General features: G+C 38.5%; 1 protein-coding gene across 2 annotated transcripts in view; it reads left to right on the plus strand.

The window, feature by feature from the left end:
* MFSD14A (major facilitator superfamily domain containing 14A) overlaps positions 1 to 17,499 on the plus strand; it is a 39,213-nt gene that overhangs the window by 596 nt on the left and 21,118 nt on the right. Inside the window, exons 1-2 of one of the 2 annotated variants that reach the window (XM_072834678.1) lie at positions 174 to 326; positions 13,612 to 13,707. Coding sequence is in view for 1 of the 2 variants with exons in the window: in XM_072834676.1 (XP_072690777.1) it covers positions 13,612 to 13,707 (96 nt within the window). In the remaining variant the exon portion in view is untranslated. Of the gene's footprint in view, positions 1 to 173; positions 327 to 13,611; positions 13,708 to 17,499 lie in introns of those variants that run through there. The other variant, XM_072834676.1, reaches the window with a different exon arrangement.

The raw sequence follows: 17,499 nt of genomic DNA on the forward strand, positions 1-17,499 counted from the left end.
GCCCTCGCCTCGCCGCGCCGCGCGGGGAGCAGCCCCCGGCCTCCCATATGCTGCCGCCCGGGTGGCCTCTGGCACGGCGCCCCGCGGGGCCCCGAGCGCCGTCGCTCTGCTCTGGCGCCGCGTTCGGTCAGCGCTCGAGCGGCGGCCGGTGCGGGCGACGCGCTCCCGCGGGGGCTTCCCCCCACCTCGCGGGGCCTGAGGCGTCACGGAGGACGCCGGGGCCTAGTGTCCACAGAGCGGTAACCACCTCGTTCATTTTACGATAAAGGATGCTACGTCGAATTACCACGGCCTGAGGATGCGGAGACGCTTTGAAAGGAAGACAGGTAGAGGGCAGGAAAAAATTGTGCTTTTTAGAAACAGTTGTCATCACAATAAACTTTATGCAGTGTGCTGTCGCTAGCCAGCAGGGGACGTAGGGCTTTTAATTGAACATTGAACGCGCCTATACTTTTTTTTTTTATGCTGAAATTTCTCCGTTGCTACACTCTCCCGTCTTTGTTGCATTCCTGGATATCACGTTCTGAAATAGAATGCAAAGGTAGAATACGTATTTCACTTTCCTGAGAAGTGTGCAGAAACGATTCCCTTTAATCCCATATTAGTGTTTATTCCAACATTATGTAGTTGGGAGCCCGGAACGACTGCTAGCGTACTGCTAATTACGTACAGTCATTAGGCCACCACTGAGCATTTCCCCGAATTCATTTGAAATAGATGACAACTTTTTTTTTTTTTTTTGACATTTCAGAATAGCGTCCCAGTCAATAAACTAAAATTTAGAAAGCTTGGGACATACGAAGAAACTTCAGAATACACTTTTAGCGAACTGTAAATTTAATTAGATATCATAGCTTTGACATGTAGTGAGAAAAACTTTCAAGTCCTTAGATCATTTTGTTGTGCTTTGATTAATTAGCACATTACTTTGATTAATTCAGTTACGAGTAGTCAGGCCCTTTTGATGAAGTTGGTCAGAACCAATATGTTGGGGGGAGAAACAGCATGAAAGAATACTGGTTGTCCTTGTTAACCATAGGGACCTGATATTTTAAATTCTACATAAAATCTACAAAATAGAAGCAACTAAAGGATTGCATTTTATAAAAGCAAATGAATTTTAAGATCAGTATTTGCAAAAGATTTAGAATGGAGCTCCGACCAAGAAACACACCTTCCTTTTTCGTGCGGTAAAGTTCAGTTTTGTTACCTCTTTGGAGTTTCGTTTGATTCACTTTATAGCAGATGCTTTCATCCACATGCTGTGAGATTTGGAAGAGATTTTTATTATTTATCTTGTTGTTCAAGTTGTGGTGAATTCATTGCTTGCTTTTGGAGACAAAACACAGTTTTTACACCAAGTTTTTAAGAGGGGACATAGAATAAATGAAACCTTTATTGAGAACTGTGGGCTTGTGAGTATTATTATTTATCATCTTTATACACTTGGGTTGCACTTTCCATTCTAAAAGCAGTGGACACCTCTTTAGAATAGAAACTTTGTTTATGCATCTTTGAATCTTATAGGGCCTGAGTTTAAAAGTGTGTTCTTTAAAAAAAAGTATGTGCTAGTGCATTCCTAAATTTTTTGTTGTAATTGTGTTTATTCCTAAATTGTTTAAAAAAATATATATATATATGGGATATTTATATTTCTAGCAGTGCCAGGGTAATTTTTTACAGTGTTTGTATTTTAACCTTCTCTAGCTGTAATGAAAAAAAGTGTATTATAGTTGTAGAAATTTTTAAAATGGCACCTGCTTTTCTACCTCTCTCCTTGTAATTGGTCAGACTGCCCTTACGAACATTTTTTAAGAAAGAGAATAAAATTGCCATTTGGCATTGCATTTTGTGTGTGTGTTTAAGTTCCACTGGTGGTGGATTCATTCAGAGTCAGGTGTCTGAGGCTATATCGTCACACTTGACAGTCTCTGATTAGTATTTTGGGTCCTTGGCCAATGATACTGACTTGATCCTTTCCGTTTTCTTTAGTTCATGAAGTTATTTTGCTTCATCTTTCTGCTAATGACATCTTTGTAAGCCGTATTAGCCAAGTTACCAATTGTGAACCCTTCTAAATGAACCTGGTTAATCGTTGTTACTAAATGTTTTTCTTTTCTTGAAATTGTATTTGAATATGCTTGAAACTAATAACACTGCCCATTTGAGTTGTACACAGTTAAGGGAAATCGCATGAAAGGGTGTGATTCTGTATCAGGAGTTTTAAACCTGGGTCTGTACACCCTGAAGTTGTTTGCACAATTTTCTTTGACTATCCATTTTTTGAGAGATTCCCCAAAGAGTCCATAACTCCCAAAAGTTTAAGAATAGTTCTATTTGGGGGGGGGGGGGGGAGAACATGCCTACCAACTACAGAATAGTTCCACAGATTAAATTCAGTAGGTGTATATTTAATTGTTTACTGTATACCATTTTACTGATGAAAGTGATTGTAGCATTATTGGTGAATTTGCTTTTTGAAGCATCCTTATGTAGAAAGGCAGGTTTTGGTTACAAATTTTAATGAGTGTGGCATTTTTTTGTATCTCATTCAGTGCAGACCTTTGAAGATGGTTGAGTTAAAAGTGCATTCTGACACTTTAGAATGCTTCCAATTTTGTTAAATTCTTACCACGGGGCGGGGGGGGGGCAGCCCTGGTGGCTCAGCGGTTGAGCGTCTGCCTTTAGCCCAGGGCGTGATCCTGGAGACCTGGGATCAAGTCCCACGTCGGACTCCCTGCATGGAGCCTGCTTCTCTCTCTGCCTGTGTCTCTGCCTCTCTCTCTCTCTCTCTTTTTCTGTGTGTGTCTCTCATGAATAAATAAATAAAATCTTTAAAAAAAATAAAAATAAATTAAAAAAATAAACATTCTTGTTAGAGGCTAAGAGCTAAAGAGTTACATAGATGAGGTATTTATTTGTGTTATCAAAAATAGAACTTTTTTTTTTTTTAAAGAATTTATTCATTCATGAAAGACACACAGAGAGAGGCAGACACAGGCAGAGGGAAAAGCAGGCTCCCCACAGGGAACCCCACGTGGAACTCGATCCCGGGTCTCCAGGATCACACCCTGAGCTGAAGGCAGACACTCAACTGCTGAGCCACCCAGGTGTCCCAAATATAGAACTTCTTTTTCTTTTAAGATTGATTGATTCATGAGAGACACAGAGAGAGGAGGCAGAGACATAGGCAGAGGGAGAAGTTGGCTCCATGCAGGGAGCCCAACGTGGGACTCGATCCCAGGTCTCCAGGATCATGCCCTGGTCCGAAGGCAGACGCTAAACCACTGAGCCACCGGGGCTGCCCTAAATATAGAACTTTTAAATGACTTTTTGAAGTTTGCTTATTTTTTATATGATCTTTGTTTTGTTACTACAGTTGAAGGACTGCATCTCTGACAAAGTGAAAAATGTCCAATTCTTTCACAAATAAATTGGTAAAATGACTAAAGATTTGATAGACAGATGGCAAATGTGAGTTGCTTTGTTGGAAGTACCTGAAAAAAAGTAGAATTGGTATTTGCAAAATGAAATATACCCGAAAAAGCAGAGCACCAGATTTTTATTCCTGTATTTTGGATTTTAAGGACATAAGTAGGAGTCAGTAACCCTTTCAAAAGTCTGGACCCAAGCTCTGATCCTTTGCATCCTTCACCTATAAAGACTGGCAGTGGCAGCCGCAGGACAGCTCTTAGTGCCAAGAGCTGCTAAATAATTTGCCTGTGGCTGTTAGCATATGAGCCGGGAGGAGGGCTGCAGTGCCTTCAAAAAGCAAGTGTCCTTTGAAGTCACTAGCCCAGCCTAGAAACATCAGGATGTCTATATACTGTCTGTGGCAAGTGTGTGGCAGACGGTCCTGTGAGTGACTGACCTCCTTACCTCCATCGTATGGTTCAGCATCTGCTTTAGTTTAGTATGTTTGAGGATAAATTAGTAAGCTTTTTTTTTTTTTTAAGATTATATACCCAGTTCATCCTAATGTAGTTTGAAGACCTGCCTCCCAATAATCATAGCATCTGCTGGAATTTATGAATAGTTGATCTGTAACCCATGTACAGCTACCAAAGTTTGAAGTTTAAAAAGAATAGCTTTCCCCAGATAGCATTCTGACAGGTATTTATGAATTAAGGTTTTCTATTATTTAAAGTCCAACTTGTCTTTTAGCATTATTTTGACTTTGACAGTTTCAGCCAGGGTATATCAAGATCCCTGAAATGGTTTTGTCTCTTTCAGGTGAAGTAGTAGCTTATTTTACATAATGGATCTATTTTATCAATAATGTGTAAACACAATTATGAATTCTACTACATGAAATACTTTTCCTTCTTAGGGAGTCTCTTTGTAAAACAAGGAGTGGTAGGTAATACTTCATTAAGCTGTATAAATTGGGACGCCTGTGTGGTTCGTGGTTAGTGGCTGCCTTGGCTGCCTTTGGCTCAGGGTGTGATCCCAGAGTCCCCACATGGGGTCCCCGCAGGGAGCCTGCTTCTCCCTCTGCCTGTGCCTCTGCCTCTCTCTGTGTCTCTGATGAATACATAAATAGAATCTCTTTTAAAAGCTATATGAATTGAATAATTAGAGTTTACACCAAGTTTAGGCTCCATTCTACACATTGGTGACAGTTTGATTTTTGTATTGATGGTGGTTTTTTGTTTTTTATTTTATTTTACCTTGTTAGTTCAGTTTGTAGTCATTTGAACCATGTAACCCATTAGGTGTTCTTGGGGCTAAGCACTTAATGTAATGATGGCTTAACTTGATTTAAGTTACATCTTTTCCTCCTGAGAATGGAGGGGGATGGGATAGATGGTCATGTTGCTTAATCTTTTTAAAATTTACCACAAAGTGGGGATCCTGGTTGGCTTAGTTGGTGGGGTGTGCAACTCTTGATCTTGGGGTTGTAAGGTCAAGCCCCACACTGGGTGTAGAGATGACTTTAAAAAAAATTTATCCCAAGGTAATACAATCTTAAGCTCTAGAGTTTTTTTAAGAGTAAAACTTGATCTCATCATATTTTTGTTGAGTAAGTTTAAGAAGTGTGTTTAATTTCTGTTTAGGACCGATCCAACCAATACATCTTCACTTCTGTGATAATACAAATATTAAATATCTGTCTTTAAAATTGATACATAGCATATTAGTAAAATCTGAAGTCTCACTGCAAATTAAGCCAAAATGGCTTAATTAGTAAAGTAGTGTTGCAACATGTTCACAGTGATTCATACTTCCAGGAAATTGAGGATCGGTTTTGTTTTCTTTTTGCTCTACAAAAGTAATGTATCTTGCTTTGCTTGATTAAAGTCAGAAAATAAGAAAAACACTGAGTTTGTGACAAAGGATATCAGATACTAGCAGTCAAGTCTTGTATTTCTTCTAGTTATACCGTAATGTGTTAGGATCCATGAAAGTGGCTTTGTAGTTACACTATTTTTTTTAATGTTCTTTTATGAAAAGCTACAATTCTTAGATGCCGTAACCAAGCAGCATCTTTGTCTTTTTTGTGTGTAAGACTTTCATATTGTCATATTTCAGCTTTGTTGTGTATGGTTCAGAGAAAATTCAGTGTTTCTTTCTGGAGGCTATAATTTGCCCTCATTTTTGATTGATAACTTAAATTCTAAGTTCAAAATTATTCTCTCTTATACCTTATTTTGGTTCTTTTTTCTTTTTTAATTTTTCCCAACTTTTATTTTGAGAATCTTCAAAACTATAAAAAAGTTGCAAAAAATACCATAATGTGTATTCATTTGCCCATCCCATAGATTCACAATCACAAATTAACATTTTGCCACATTTTTTCCTTTCTCTCATTTTTTTCTGAATCATTGAGTTAGTTGTAGACATCAAGACACTTTACCCCTTAAACATGGAGAATTTATGACCTGAGAAAAAGGATATTCTCCCCATAACTACAGTAGTATCACCACATTCAGAAAAATGTAACAATATAATACTACTAGGTAATATTTTGGCTATAATAACATTTCTCTAATTGTCCCAATAAACTCCTGTATATTTGTCCTTTTTTTGAATACAGAATTTAATCATTACATTTAGTTGCCATGTCTCTTCAGTGTAAAATAACTTTTTTGCTGTTTTTTAGGATATTGTTTTTTATGATATTTTTAATAGTCTAGGCCAGTTGTTTTAAAGAATGAGCCTCAGTTTAGCTTGCTCTCATTGTTTACTGACATCATAAATTCTGTTTAATAAATGGGATTATAGGGTAGCCCCGGTGGCTCAGCGGTTTAGTGCCACCTTCGGCCCAGGGCGTGATCCTGGACACCTGGGATTGAGTCCCAGGTCAGGCTCCCCGCATGGAGCCTGCTTCTCCCTCTGCCTGTGTCTCTGCCTCTCTCTCTCTTTCTCTCTCTGTGTCTCTCACGAGTAAATAAATAAAATCTTAAAAAAAAAAAAGAAGAAGAAATGGGATTATAATGCCCAGTTATAGGTAGAATTACTTCTAGACTTGGCTAACAATCTACATAAGCCCCTGGTTCACACCGATAAGTATACAACATAAGTTATTGAAGTCAACATCCTGCATAATAACTGCTGAATTCATAAATCCATATTGATTGGGCAATTATAGACTCAAAATTTGGGAGCTAGACAAGGCTGTAGGTAATACTTCATCTCTCACTGCTGAGAGAGGTAAAGTGACTAACTTAATTTCGCTAGCAGCTTAGTAACTGCGTGATTAGGGCTCTCAAATCAATCCATGGTCACGAAATACCCCTTATATACCAGGCATTGTGCTACACGTTGAATACAAAAATGAAAAAAAAAACTGGATCCCTACAATTAAAAGAGTGACAGTCTGTGGCAGTGTATTCAGTATAACCCAACCAGTGCAACCAGCCTAACTCCAGAGTTGGGCTCTGGAGTTGCCTGGATAGACTCCATTCCATCTCTTGTTTGCTGCATTAGACTGTAAAATGGAGATGCTAGCGTCCAATTGGAAAGGTTGTTAGGAAGAGTAAATAAGATTTTGAATGTAAACCACTAAAAGTTTTCAGTGGTACTCTTTCATTATGATTTTAATCTAGCGTATCTGTGACCTAAATATGAGCTACAGGGATATGGTAGCCAACAGTGAGATATTGAATCATAGAGGAGGGTATTAATAGGCGACATTGCTAGATTAATTCATAAATATGCTCTTCTAACCGTGTTTATTTTTTTTTTAAAGATTTATTTGAGAGAGAGAGAGCGCGGGCAAGAGAGAGAGAGAGAGAGAAGGAGCCAGGGGGAGGGGCAAAGGAAGTGGGAAAAGCAGGCTCCTTGATGAGCAGGGAGTCCACCATGGGGCTCAGGACTCTGGAATCATGACCTGGGCAGATGGATGGTGGATGCTTAACCAACTGAGCCACCCAGGCGCCCATTAACAGTATTTAAATACAGTATTTACACTGAATACCTATAGTGATAGAAGGGATTTACAGAGTAATTCATTCAAGTTCCACAAACATTCATTAAGCACGTAAGTGTTACGCATTTACCAGATGCGCCAGATCATAGAATAATAAAGCATAGGGTCTGTCTCAGAGAGCATGAGCTTGAAAAAGGTAAGTTTAGGGTAAATAAAATGAAACAGGTACTTACTTTACTTAGCAAAATACAAATTTGTGGAAGCTATTTTGTGTTACAGACTATAAGAATAAGTAAATAGATTTTAAAAGGCTTGGCCAAAAGCCTAGATGATGAAACCATACTTTGTTACTAATGGAAAGTATGATTTGGAAAATGAGAATTAGATTGGAGGGTAGAAGTGAGATTAAAGGATATCGTCCCTGACTTCTGAGGTTGAAGTTAGAGGTGACTGCCATAAAACCTTCTCTCTATAGGAGAGAAATTACTCAGCTGAATGGAGGACTTTTGGTATGGTAATTATTATGGTTGTAGGTGACATATCTTGGCATTTGGGGTTGGGTATGTAGCAGTTTATGTTCAGATTTGTCTTCTTTTGTACCTCTGAATTCTCTTGAGCATCCTCAAATGCTATCTGTTGATATATATATAATATTATGATCTGAACTCTCTACGCTTGATGCTGTATAAACTACTCACTGGTCAGATATCTGCCGCTACTTGTCTATGAACCTTCCCCTGGTCTTTCTGCCCAGGCCATGACCCTAATATTCTTTGATTGTCCTGGAGTTTTGCTTGTGGATAGAGAGTCCATTAAAACCACTAGCCCTTGTGTCAAAAGTCCTGCCTAGAAGAATTTATAATTTTAAATCAGTAAAATATTTTTAAATTTTGTCAATTTTATTAAGATCTTGTATTACTTTTTTTTTTTTTTAAGCCCCCAAGTTCGGGGCTTTAACTCAAGATTTGAGCTGAGATCAAGAGTTGGACACTTAACTGACTGAGCCGCCCAGATGCCCCCAAGATCTCGTGCTACTTTTGAATTTATTCAAAACAAAAGAGATAAATATGGATATAATACAGCTCTCAAAATTGCTAGTACTTTAGTACACCCACCTAAACCCCCCACCTAAACCCCCCTCCTTGCTTTAAAAATATGTATGGGGCACCTGGGTGGCTCAGTGGTGGAGTGTTGTGATCCCAGGACCCTGGGATCAAGTCCCACATCAGGCTCCCTGCGTGGAGCCTGCTTCTCCCTCTGCCTGTGTCTGCCTCTCCTTCTGTGTCTCTCATAAATACATGAATAAAAACTTAAAAAAAAATGTTTACAGGGGAGCCTGGATGGCTCAGTTGGTTGAGCATCCAGCTGTTGGTTTCAGGCCCAGGTCGTGATCTCATGGGTTGTGGGATGGAGCCCCAAGTCTAGTTCCCCTTGAGGAGCCTCCCTCAGTGGGAAGTCACCTTGGAGATTCTTTCTTTCTGCCCCTCCCCCCACTTGTGTGCATGCTCATGTGCACGCTCTCTCGCTCACTCCATCTCTAAGATAATTTTTTAAAAGATTTTATTTATTTATTCGTGAGAGACACAGAGAGAGGCAGAGGGAGAAGCAGGCTTCTTGCAGGGAGCCAGTGCAAGACTGGATCCCAGGACCAGGATCATGCTCTGAGTCGAAGAAGGTAAAAGTGCAACCTCTGAGCCACTCAGGCATCCCTAAGATAAATAAATCTTAAAACACACACACACACACACACACACAAACACACACACACTTTTTCCTCCCAATTTTGGGAAATAATGAGAGAATGGCTCAGAAGGTACAGTATGTCTAATTGCCTTTTTCCATTTTAGTTTTTGTCTCTTTAAAAATATTTTATTTATTATTCATGAGAGAGACACAGAGAGAATCAGAAACACAGGCTGAGGGAGAAGCAGGCTCCATGCAGGGAGCCTGACGTGGGACTCCATCCTAGGTCTCCACCCTGGGCCAAAGGCAGCGCTAAACCACTGAGCCACCTGGGCTGTCCCAGTTTTTCTCTTAAATAAGCAAACATTTTGCTAATATTTAAAGTATAAGCACGCATGTTAAAAAAGATTTAGAGAATTCAGAACAACATAATTTTACATCCCTTAAAATTGCTACTTAATTAACATTGAAGTGAGTTTTTGTTTTTTTTCATAGTTGAAGTTATTCTACATGTATACCTTTATATCTTGCTTTTATTTTTGTTAATTTGACATTGCCATAAACATTTTCAATATCATTAAGGATGATCCATAAACAGTTTTTGGCTGTATATTATTGTATCTGATTTAAAGGTTGGACATTTAGATTTACATATTTCCTACTATAAGTGATGCTGTCATGAACATCTTTATGGTAGAACTTTTTCTGAATGTTTGGTTATTCCCATAGGATAGAATGTTATTAGCTATTTTTAAAATTATTTTTATTATTTTTGTGGTGTCTTAGTGCTTTTGTATTGGTTTTTATGAATGTTTTATGAATGCTTTTTATGAATAGATAGTAATCTATTTCTTCCGTATCTTCCTCAATTTGTTGCCTTCAAGTTCAGTTGTACATGTTTTTCTCAAACCAGTATGCCTAAAATGAATTAATCTTTTGTTTTTTTTCCCTTTCCTCACTGCCTGGTTGACTAAATGAGACACAGAAATCTTTCCATCTTTGATCTTCCCTTAATGTTCTCTGCTACATCTAGTCAGTCACTGAGTCCTTTGAATCATCCTCTTAAGTGTTTTTTGAATTCATTCACCTTCTTCATCCCTACTACTTACTATCTTATCCCAATTACTGTTACTTCCCCCTCCCCACCCCAAGCCTGTCTTCTGGTCTTCCTCCCATCCTTTCAGAGTCTTTGCCACATTGCCGTGTAAGTTATTGTTCCAAAAAGACAATCCTATAATGTGATGTTACTCTCTGGCTTCAGATGTTTCAGGTACCCTGGCATGTGCAAGTAGAGGCCTGCATGTAACTTTTTTTTTAAGATTTTATTTATTTATGAGAGACACAGAGAAGCAGGCTCTATGCAGGGACTCCAGGATCACGCCCTGAGCCAAAGGCAGACTCTTTAACTGCTGAGCCACTCCGGCATCCCTGGCCTGCATGTAATGTAAGAGGCCTATTTCAAGTCGCCTTTTCAGTTTCACCTGTCCTCATCTCGCAGCCTCCTCTTTTACTGCTCTCCTCCTTAGACCTCAGATACTGAAAGAAGCTACAGTGTTTCCTGTCTTCTGGTCTTTGCCTATGCTGTTCCTTTACCTCAGACACTCTTGGCCATCATACCCTCCACTGACATCCTCCTCTTACCACACACACACACACACACACACAGGACAATCCAACATTTTTCCTACTGGACTTCAAGGTCTCAGGTAATACCCACCTACCTCCCTGAGAAGCCTTCCCTGACAGTCGCCTCAAGTAATTGAGTGTTCTTCACGAAAGCAGCCACTTTTAACACATTGTTTCCTTCCAGTTTTTTGCTCTGTGTGTATGTTTATATCCATTGCTATATGATTATTATCTCTTTGCAGTATTTCCCAAATAGTTTTATAAGGAACTCAAATGGCCATGAGATACCGTCTCTTATATGAAAGAAGGATTCCATCAATTTGGAACTCATACTGTGTCTTCTTGGAAATTCATAATGTAAATTAGTATGTTAAATGTCCAGAGAAGTTCTACTAGACATTTCACTGAGTGCTGAGTATATGCCGCAGTGAACAAAACCAGTTTGGACCTTACTAACTCTTACGGATTTGTTTGACCTTATCTTAATTAAATTAACTATACCTGCTCTATTTGGTACTGGACATCACCCCTTCCTTCCTAAAACTGATCCTTTGTCATCTGTAACACTGTGTCCTCTTAAGTGTCCTGATAGTTCTCTGATTCATTTCTTCGTTATTTTCTTCCTGGTTCATTTTCCTCAGCCTACTACTTAAATATTGATGTTTCTTGGAGTCCGGTCTTAGCACACTGCTCTTTTCCCATTTCCTCTTCTCCCTATAATTTCACCCATTCCGGTGGTTTCAGACATCATCATGCTGACTCATTGCTATTAGTCAACTCACTATTGCTTTAGTCAGTCCTCAGAAAACAATAGAAATGTCTCAAGTACAAGGGGCAGTGTCTTAGGACCTAAAAAACCTCAGCTCAGTCTCTTGGGGGAAAAAAGAACTGTGACACTACGAGGTTCCGCTACGACAACCAAGCTAAAAACTTGGAAGTCATTCTTCACTCTCCCTCCAAGATTTATCAAGTGCTGCCACTTTCACATCCAATATACTTATATCCATCCCCTTCCCTCCTCTGTTTCATACCATTATCATCACTTGTTGGATTGATTGAAATAGCCTTCTTTTAGATGCAGTTTGCTCCTTGGTTTCAGATTTTAGGAAATCATCATGGTGTACTGAAAAATGCAGGTCCAATCACACCATTCACTTGCATGAAACCCTTCAGTGCTTCAGTGTCTCACTAGAGTAATGATGAGAAACTTCTTAACAAAGTTTAGAGGCTATCTCCCTTCTTCCTTCCTTTTTTTTACTCCATGATTATTACTTTGTTCTCCATCAGCCTTAAACTGTCATGACACTTCTCTATGTCATTACGGTTTTCTCTGGTGAGATTGTCCACACTACTTCCTTTTCTTGCAATACCCTTTCCTTGCCTCCTTACTTGCATGTATCTTTATTGCATTTGCACAGAAGCAGATAGTGTATTGAGGTTTCTTCCTCTCTAGACTCTGAATTTCTTGAGATCAGAAGTGTCTTTTACTGGTTTCTGTAGTCCCGCATCCCTGGTATTTAGTAGGTACCCTGTAAATGTTTGAATGAATGAGATCTTGAACAAATTCATTCCCAGCCGTAGTCCTTCACCTCTTGTGTGGCCCACTCTCTACTCCACCTCTGTTGTCTTAGGTTCTGAAGGTTGGGAGAGTTTTCCATTTTTTAAAAATAATGATGGGGACACCCATCAGTGGTTCAGCGGTTAAGCATCTGCCTTCGGCTCAGGACGTGATCCCGGAATTTTGGGGATCAAGTTCCGCATCAGGCTTCCTGTATGGAGCTTGCTTCTCCCTCTGCCTGTGTCTCTGCCTCTCTCGCTGTGTCTCTCATGAATAAATAAATAAAATCTTTAAAAAAAAGAATATCAATGCCTTAATGAACTCACAGACTTCTTAAGAAAATAAAATAAAATGATGCGTTATGACAATATTAAAAATGATGTGGCATCATTTTAGTGTATAGAGAAACCCAAACACCTAATGGTTTCCACATAAGACTATTGGATATGCTTTATATTTTATGTATGATGTTATAATATGTACTGATTAAATTTGTCTTTTTATTATAGAAACTTATTGGAGACTTAATGTTTATAGGCCATTTGCTTTTCCATCAATTTAATCTTGCCCTTAGAATATGAAATTCAACAACTGAAGTAATTCTGAAAACATCGCTAGTGACAGTATAAACTTAATTTTGTGTTTTTCTTTCTTGTGTATATCAAATCCCAGATCTCTAATGTACTCCTTTGGAGACTGTTCTGCTTTTGAGCCATGTTAATATCTGCTATGATTCTTGCCACAAGCTTCATCTATATTTTGGGGTTAGTGCAGTATACTTACTGCCTCCTGACTGTTAACTTTCCTCAATTTTGCCCCCTTCTCATCCATCCGCTACACCTTTGCCAGAATGGTCTTTCTTAAAACTTTCATCTGATTACTTGAATCTTACTTAACATCTTTTAGTGGCTCCCCATCACCTTCAGAATTAAATATACACTCCTCAACATGGAAGTGTCCCTGTGTCTGTGTGCCTCTTGCTCATCTCTGGAACTCCCGGTGTGCAGCCCATGTTCTGGTTTTACTAAACTACAAGAGTCCTAAAACACCTGCTCTCAAGCCTCACAGCCTTTGTGCAGCCTTGACCTCTCTTGTTTGCTTTCCCACTCCCCCACCCTTGTCTGACTCCTTTTCATCCTTTTAACCTTCCTCCTGAAAGTCTGATACTCCCATCTCTACCGTGGACTCTGTGTAACACCACTGCACACCATGCTTATGTGATGTATTTACCTTGAGGCCAGGGACAGCAAGTGTTCAGCTGTTTGACATAGTGCCATTATGTATATGGTATCAATAAATAAATATTAACTTGCTATAATTGTTAGTAATTCTGGAATACACTATTAACATTCTTAAAAATCTGTTTTTATAGCCTCAAGGAATAGGTTCTCCTAGTGTCTACCATGCGGTTATCGTCATCTTTTTGGAGTTTTTTGCTTGGGGATTATTGACAGCCCCCACCTTGGTGGTAAGTAATCTTTTCACTTATTTATTATGGTCTTAATCTCTTTTTGTTCAATTTCTGGGAAGGGGAAAGATGGTCCTTTTCCCTTTCCCTGGTTAATTCTTGCAGAAAATATTGTCAGCTCTTGAGTACTATATTTTATTTTATTTTATTTTTTTTATTTTATTTTATTTTATTTTATTTTATTTTATTTATTTTATTTTATTTTATTTATTTTATTTATTCATGAAAGAGAGAGAGAGAGAGAGAGGCAGAGACACAGGCAGAGGGAGAAGCAGGCTCCATGCAGAGAGCCTGATGTGGGACTTGATCCCGGGACTCCAGGATTACGCCCTGGGCCGAAGGCGGCGCTAAACCGCTGAGCCACCCGGGCTGCCCAAAAGCTGTGTTTTATATGGAGGCCCTACCCAGGGGAGGATGGTGAAGTCTCCACCAACAAGGGAATTTACATTAACAACGAGGAAGAATTTTATGCTGCCAAGTATTTTTTAAGGACTGAAGTCTAATATTTTGAGAGACTATATGTTTGATTCATAGTGGATATTCAATCAGTGATGATTGATTAACATATTAGATAAAGAAAATTAATAATAGATTTAAGGCTCTATAATGCTTAAGAAGTGGCTTAACTTTTTTGACTTACGGTTTTGGAAAAACTAGGCCATATGGTTCTGGCTGCTTAGATGCAGTCTTATGTTATGGAGCAAGACCTTAGACTCATTCTCCAGCATCTCTTCCATGTAAATAAATGGCTTAGCAGCCTTTGCTACAGAGATAGTCCTGAGGCATTTCATATTTTAAGGACTTTATACTCTCAAAGGTTTTAAAGCTCCATAAATTTTAAGACCTATAAAATTTCTTGGAAAATGTTACATCTTTTCCTTTTTTTTTTTTGTTCCATCTTTTCCTATTCAGCTCTAAAGTCTAGTGCTAAAAGGATTCTCACAGATCGAAAATCTTTACATTTGTATTGATATATTTGTCTCTGTGTTAAATTTTTATAAAAAAATCAAACAGATGGGGATCCCTGGGTGGTGCAGCGGTTTAGCGCCTGCCTTTGGCCCAGGGCACGATCCTGGAGACCCAGGATCGAATCCCACGTCGGGCTCCCGGTGCATGGAGCCTGCTTCTGTCTCTGCCTCTCTCTCTCTCTCTCTCTCTGTGTGACTATCATAAATAAATAAAAATTAAAAAAAAAATTTTAAAAATCAAACAGATGATTGTTTATCTTAACTATACTCCTTTTGGGGGTTGTGAAGTTTTTTATTTTTTAACATTAGCTAGATTGCATAATGGTTTTGTTCTATTTTCACAATGAAAGCAGTATTATCAGATAATTATGAGTATTTACTTAATGAAGGCACCAATGAAGTTAAGGATTTATTAAATCAAGGTATAGTGGATATAGTGCCTGTCCTTAATTGAAATATAATTGAAAGGAAATATATATTAAATACATGAAAAACTGAAAAAATACTAGCTAAGTAGCTCAGTATATGATAAAAGAAATTTCACAAACCCTATGTGACTGTCCAAGTGCTATAATCTCTTCCTATAGGCCCTTACAAGAAATAATTGATTGCTTTGGACAGGAAAGTTTGGTGATAGTGAAACAACTTGGAAGGTTTGGAGGTTGGCTAGAGAGAGAAGATAAGGAGATCAAACATTCAAAATGGAGAGATGTCCTGTATAAAAGTGTGACTATCGGAAAGCATGGGGATATTTAAAACAGTGAAGAGACCAGATTGTTGGAATGTAAGGTAGCTTTGCAAAGTGAATCATTAGCAGTAAGAACTAGCAATTTCTAAAACTTTTTTAACACATTTTTTTTTTTTGTTCCTAAAAAGATTTGGCCCTTAGTAATTATTGGAAGAAGACTGGATTTGATTTGTTGCAAAAGGTTTTGAGATGCTACTTTAAGGAGTTTAAACTTTCCTTTAATCTTTTCCTTTAAGTGGAAGAACTGGGAAACTATGGCCAGAGTAAATCCTGTTAGTAGCCTGTTTTTCATAATATAAAATCCTGTTAGTAGACTGTTTTTCATAAATAATGTTTTATTTGGGACACAGCCATGGCCATTCATTTACATATGGTCTTTGGCTGTTTTTGTTGAATTGAATACTTGTGACAGAGACTGTATAGCCTACAAAGCTATAAAAAGATATTTGCTGTTTGGTTCTTTACAGAAAGTTTGCAGTCCCTTCTTTAGATCCATGGCCTTTATTTAAGTAATAACAGTGTTTCTCAGCCTCAGCACTGTTGACAGTTTGGGCCAGATGATTATTTGTTGTGAGCGGCTGACCTATTTATAGGTTATTTAGCAGCATCCCTGATCTTCCTATGAGAGGTAGCTCCCCCTACGCACACACCAAGTTTTGACAATAAAAAATGTATTCAGACGGGCAGCCCTGGTGGCGCAGCGGTTTAGCGCCGCCTGCAGCCCAGGGCATGATCCTGGAGACCCTGGATGGAGTCCCACGTCAGGCTCTCTGCATGGAGCCTGCTTCTCCCTCTGCCTGTGTCTCTGCCTCTCTCTGTCTCTGTCTCTGTCTCTATGAATGAATAAATAAAATCTTTTAAAAAAATGTATTCAGACCTTCAGTTGAGAATTACATAGTGTATATCATATAAAGAAACAAAATAAATGAACATCATGAATGTTTTATTTTTCCCATGTTAATGATTTTCTGTGACTAAACATTTCATTTCTAATTTTCTTTATTTTTACATGTGAGTTAATTTTTGTTAAATTTCTAGTTTTGGGCAGAAGAAGAGTAATGGAAAAAAAGGGAGCACTGTAATCCTAAAGGTTTTTCTTACAAGATGTCAGAAACTACAGTCAGCATAGTTTTTCTTCCTAAAGAGATATCCCAACTTTCTTATTCCCCATATTGCCATTGTCTCTTGTTTTTATTGAGAAACGGCATAGTAGAACGGAGGAAGGTAGTGGCTTTTAAGTCAAGTAAGAACTCAGTTACCTCATCTGTAGAGTGGTATTTTATCTAACCCATAATGTTGTTAGAATGAAATAAAAGTATATATAAAGCCTTTGACACATAGGCTGCTTCTTATTTTTTCAGTAACTTTTCCTTCCCATTTGCTTTTCATTCAACTAGTGGCTTCCCTGTAATTCACTTGCTGCTGTTGAACAAATTGGTGCCATGTGGTTTGAGACCAGGTCTTAAAAGAACTTGTTAACACATTTTCTAGAAAGATTCACTTTGTGAGAATTAAAATTTCCCTAGTCTCCCAGTCTCCTATCTTAGATAAAATACACTTGTCTGTAAAGGATCTAGTCATCAGGTACATGTGGCAAACAGTGAAGATGCCTCATAGTAATTAAAAACATGGACTTTCAAGCCCAACTTTCTGTGTTCAATTTCATTTTTGCCACATACTAACTATGTAATAATGTACAAGACATTTTATTCATGAGAAACACAGAGAGAGAGAGGCAGAGAACAGGCAGAAGGAGAAGCAGGCTCTCCACAGGGAGCCCGATATGGGACTCCATCCTGGGACTCCAGGATCATGCACTGACCTGAAGTCAGACGTGCTCAACCACTGAGCCACCAGATGTCCCATGCACAAGACTTTTAATCTCTGTCTATAAGAGCATTCTTATAGGGTCATTCAGAGGAATAAAAGGAAATAATATCTGTAAAGTGCCCAATTTAGTGCCTTGTGACATCATAAATGCCAAGTAAATGTTTGGTATTATTAGTATTTATTCATTTGCATAGCATCATACAAATCTGAAAAGTTATAGGAGATAAAATCATATGAAGGGATGTT

This window comes from Canis lupus, chromosome 8, assembly GCF_048164855.1.
Source record: "Canis lupus baileyi chromosome 8, mCanLup2.hap1, whole genome shotgun sequence".
In the NCBI taxonomy this organism is placed as follows: domain Eukaryota; kingdom Metazoa; phylum Chordata; class Mammalia; order Carnivora; family Canidae; genus Canis; species Canis lupus.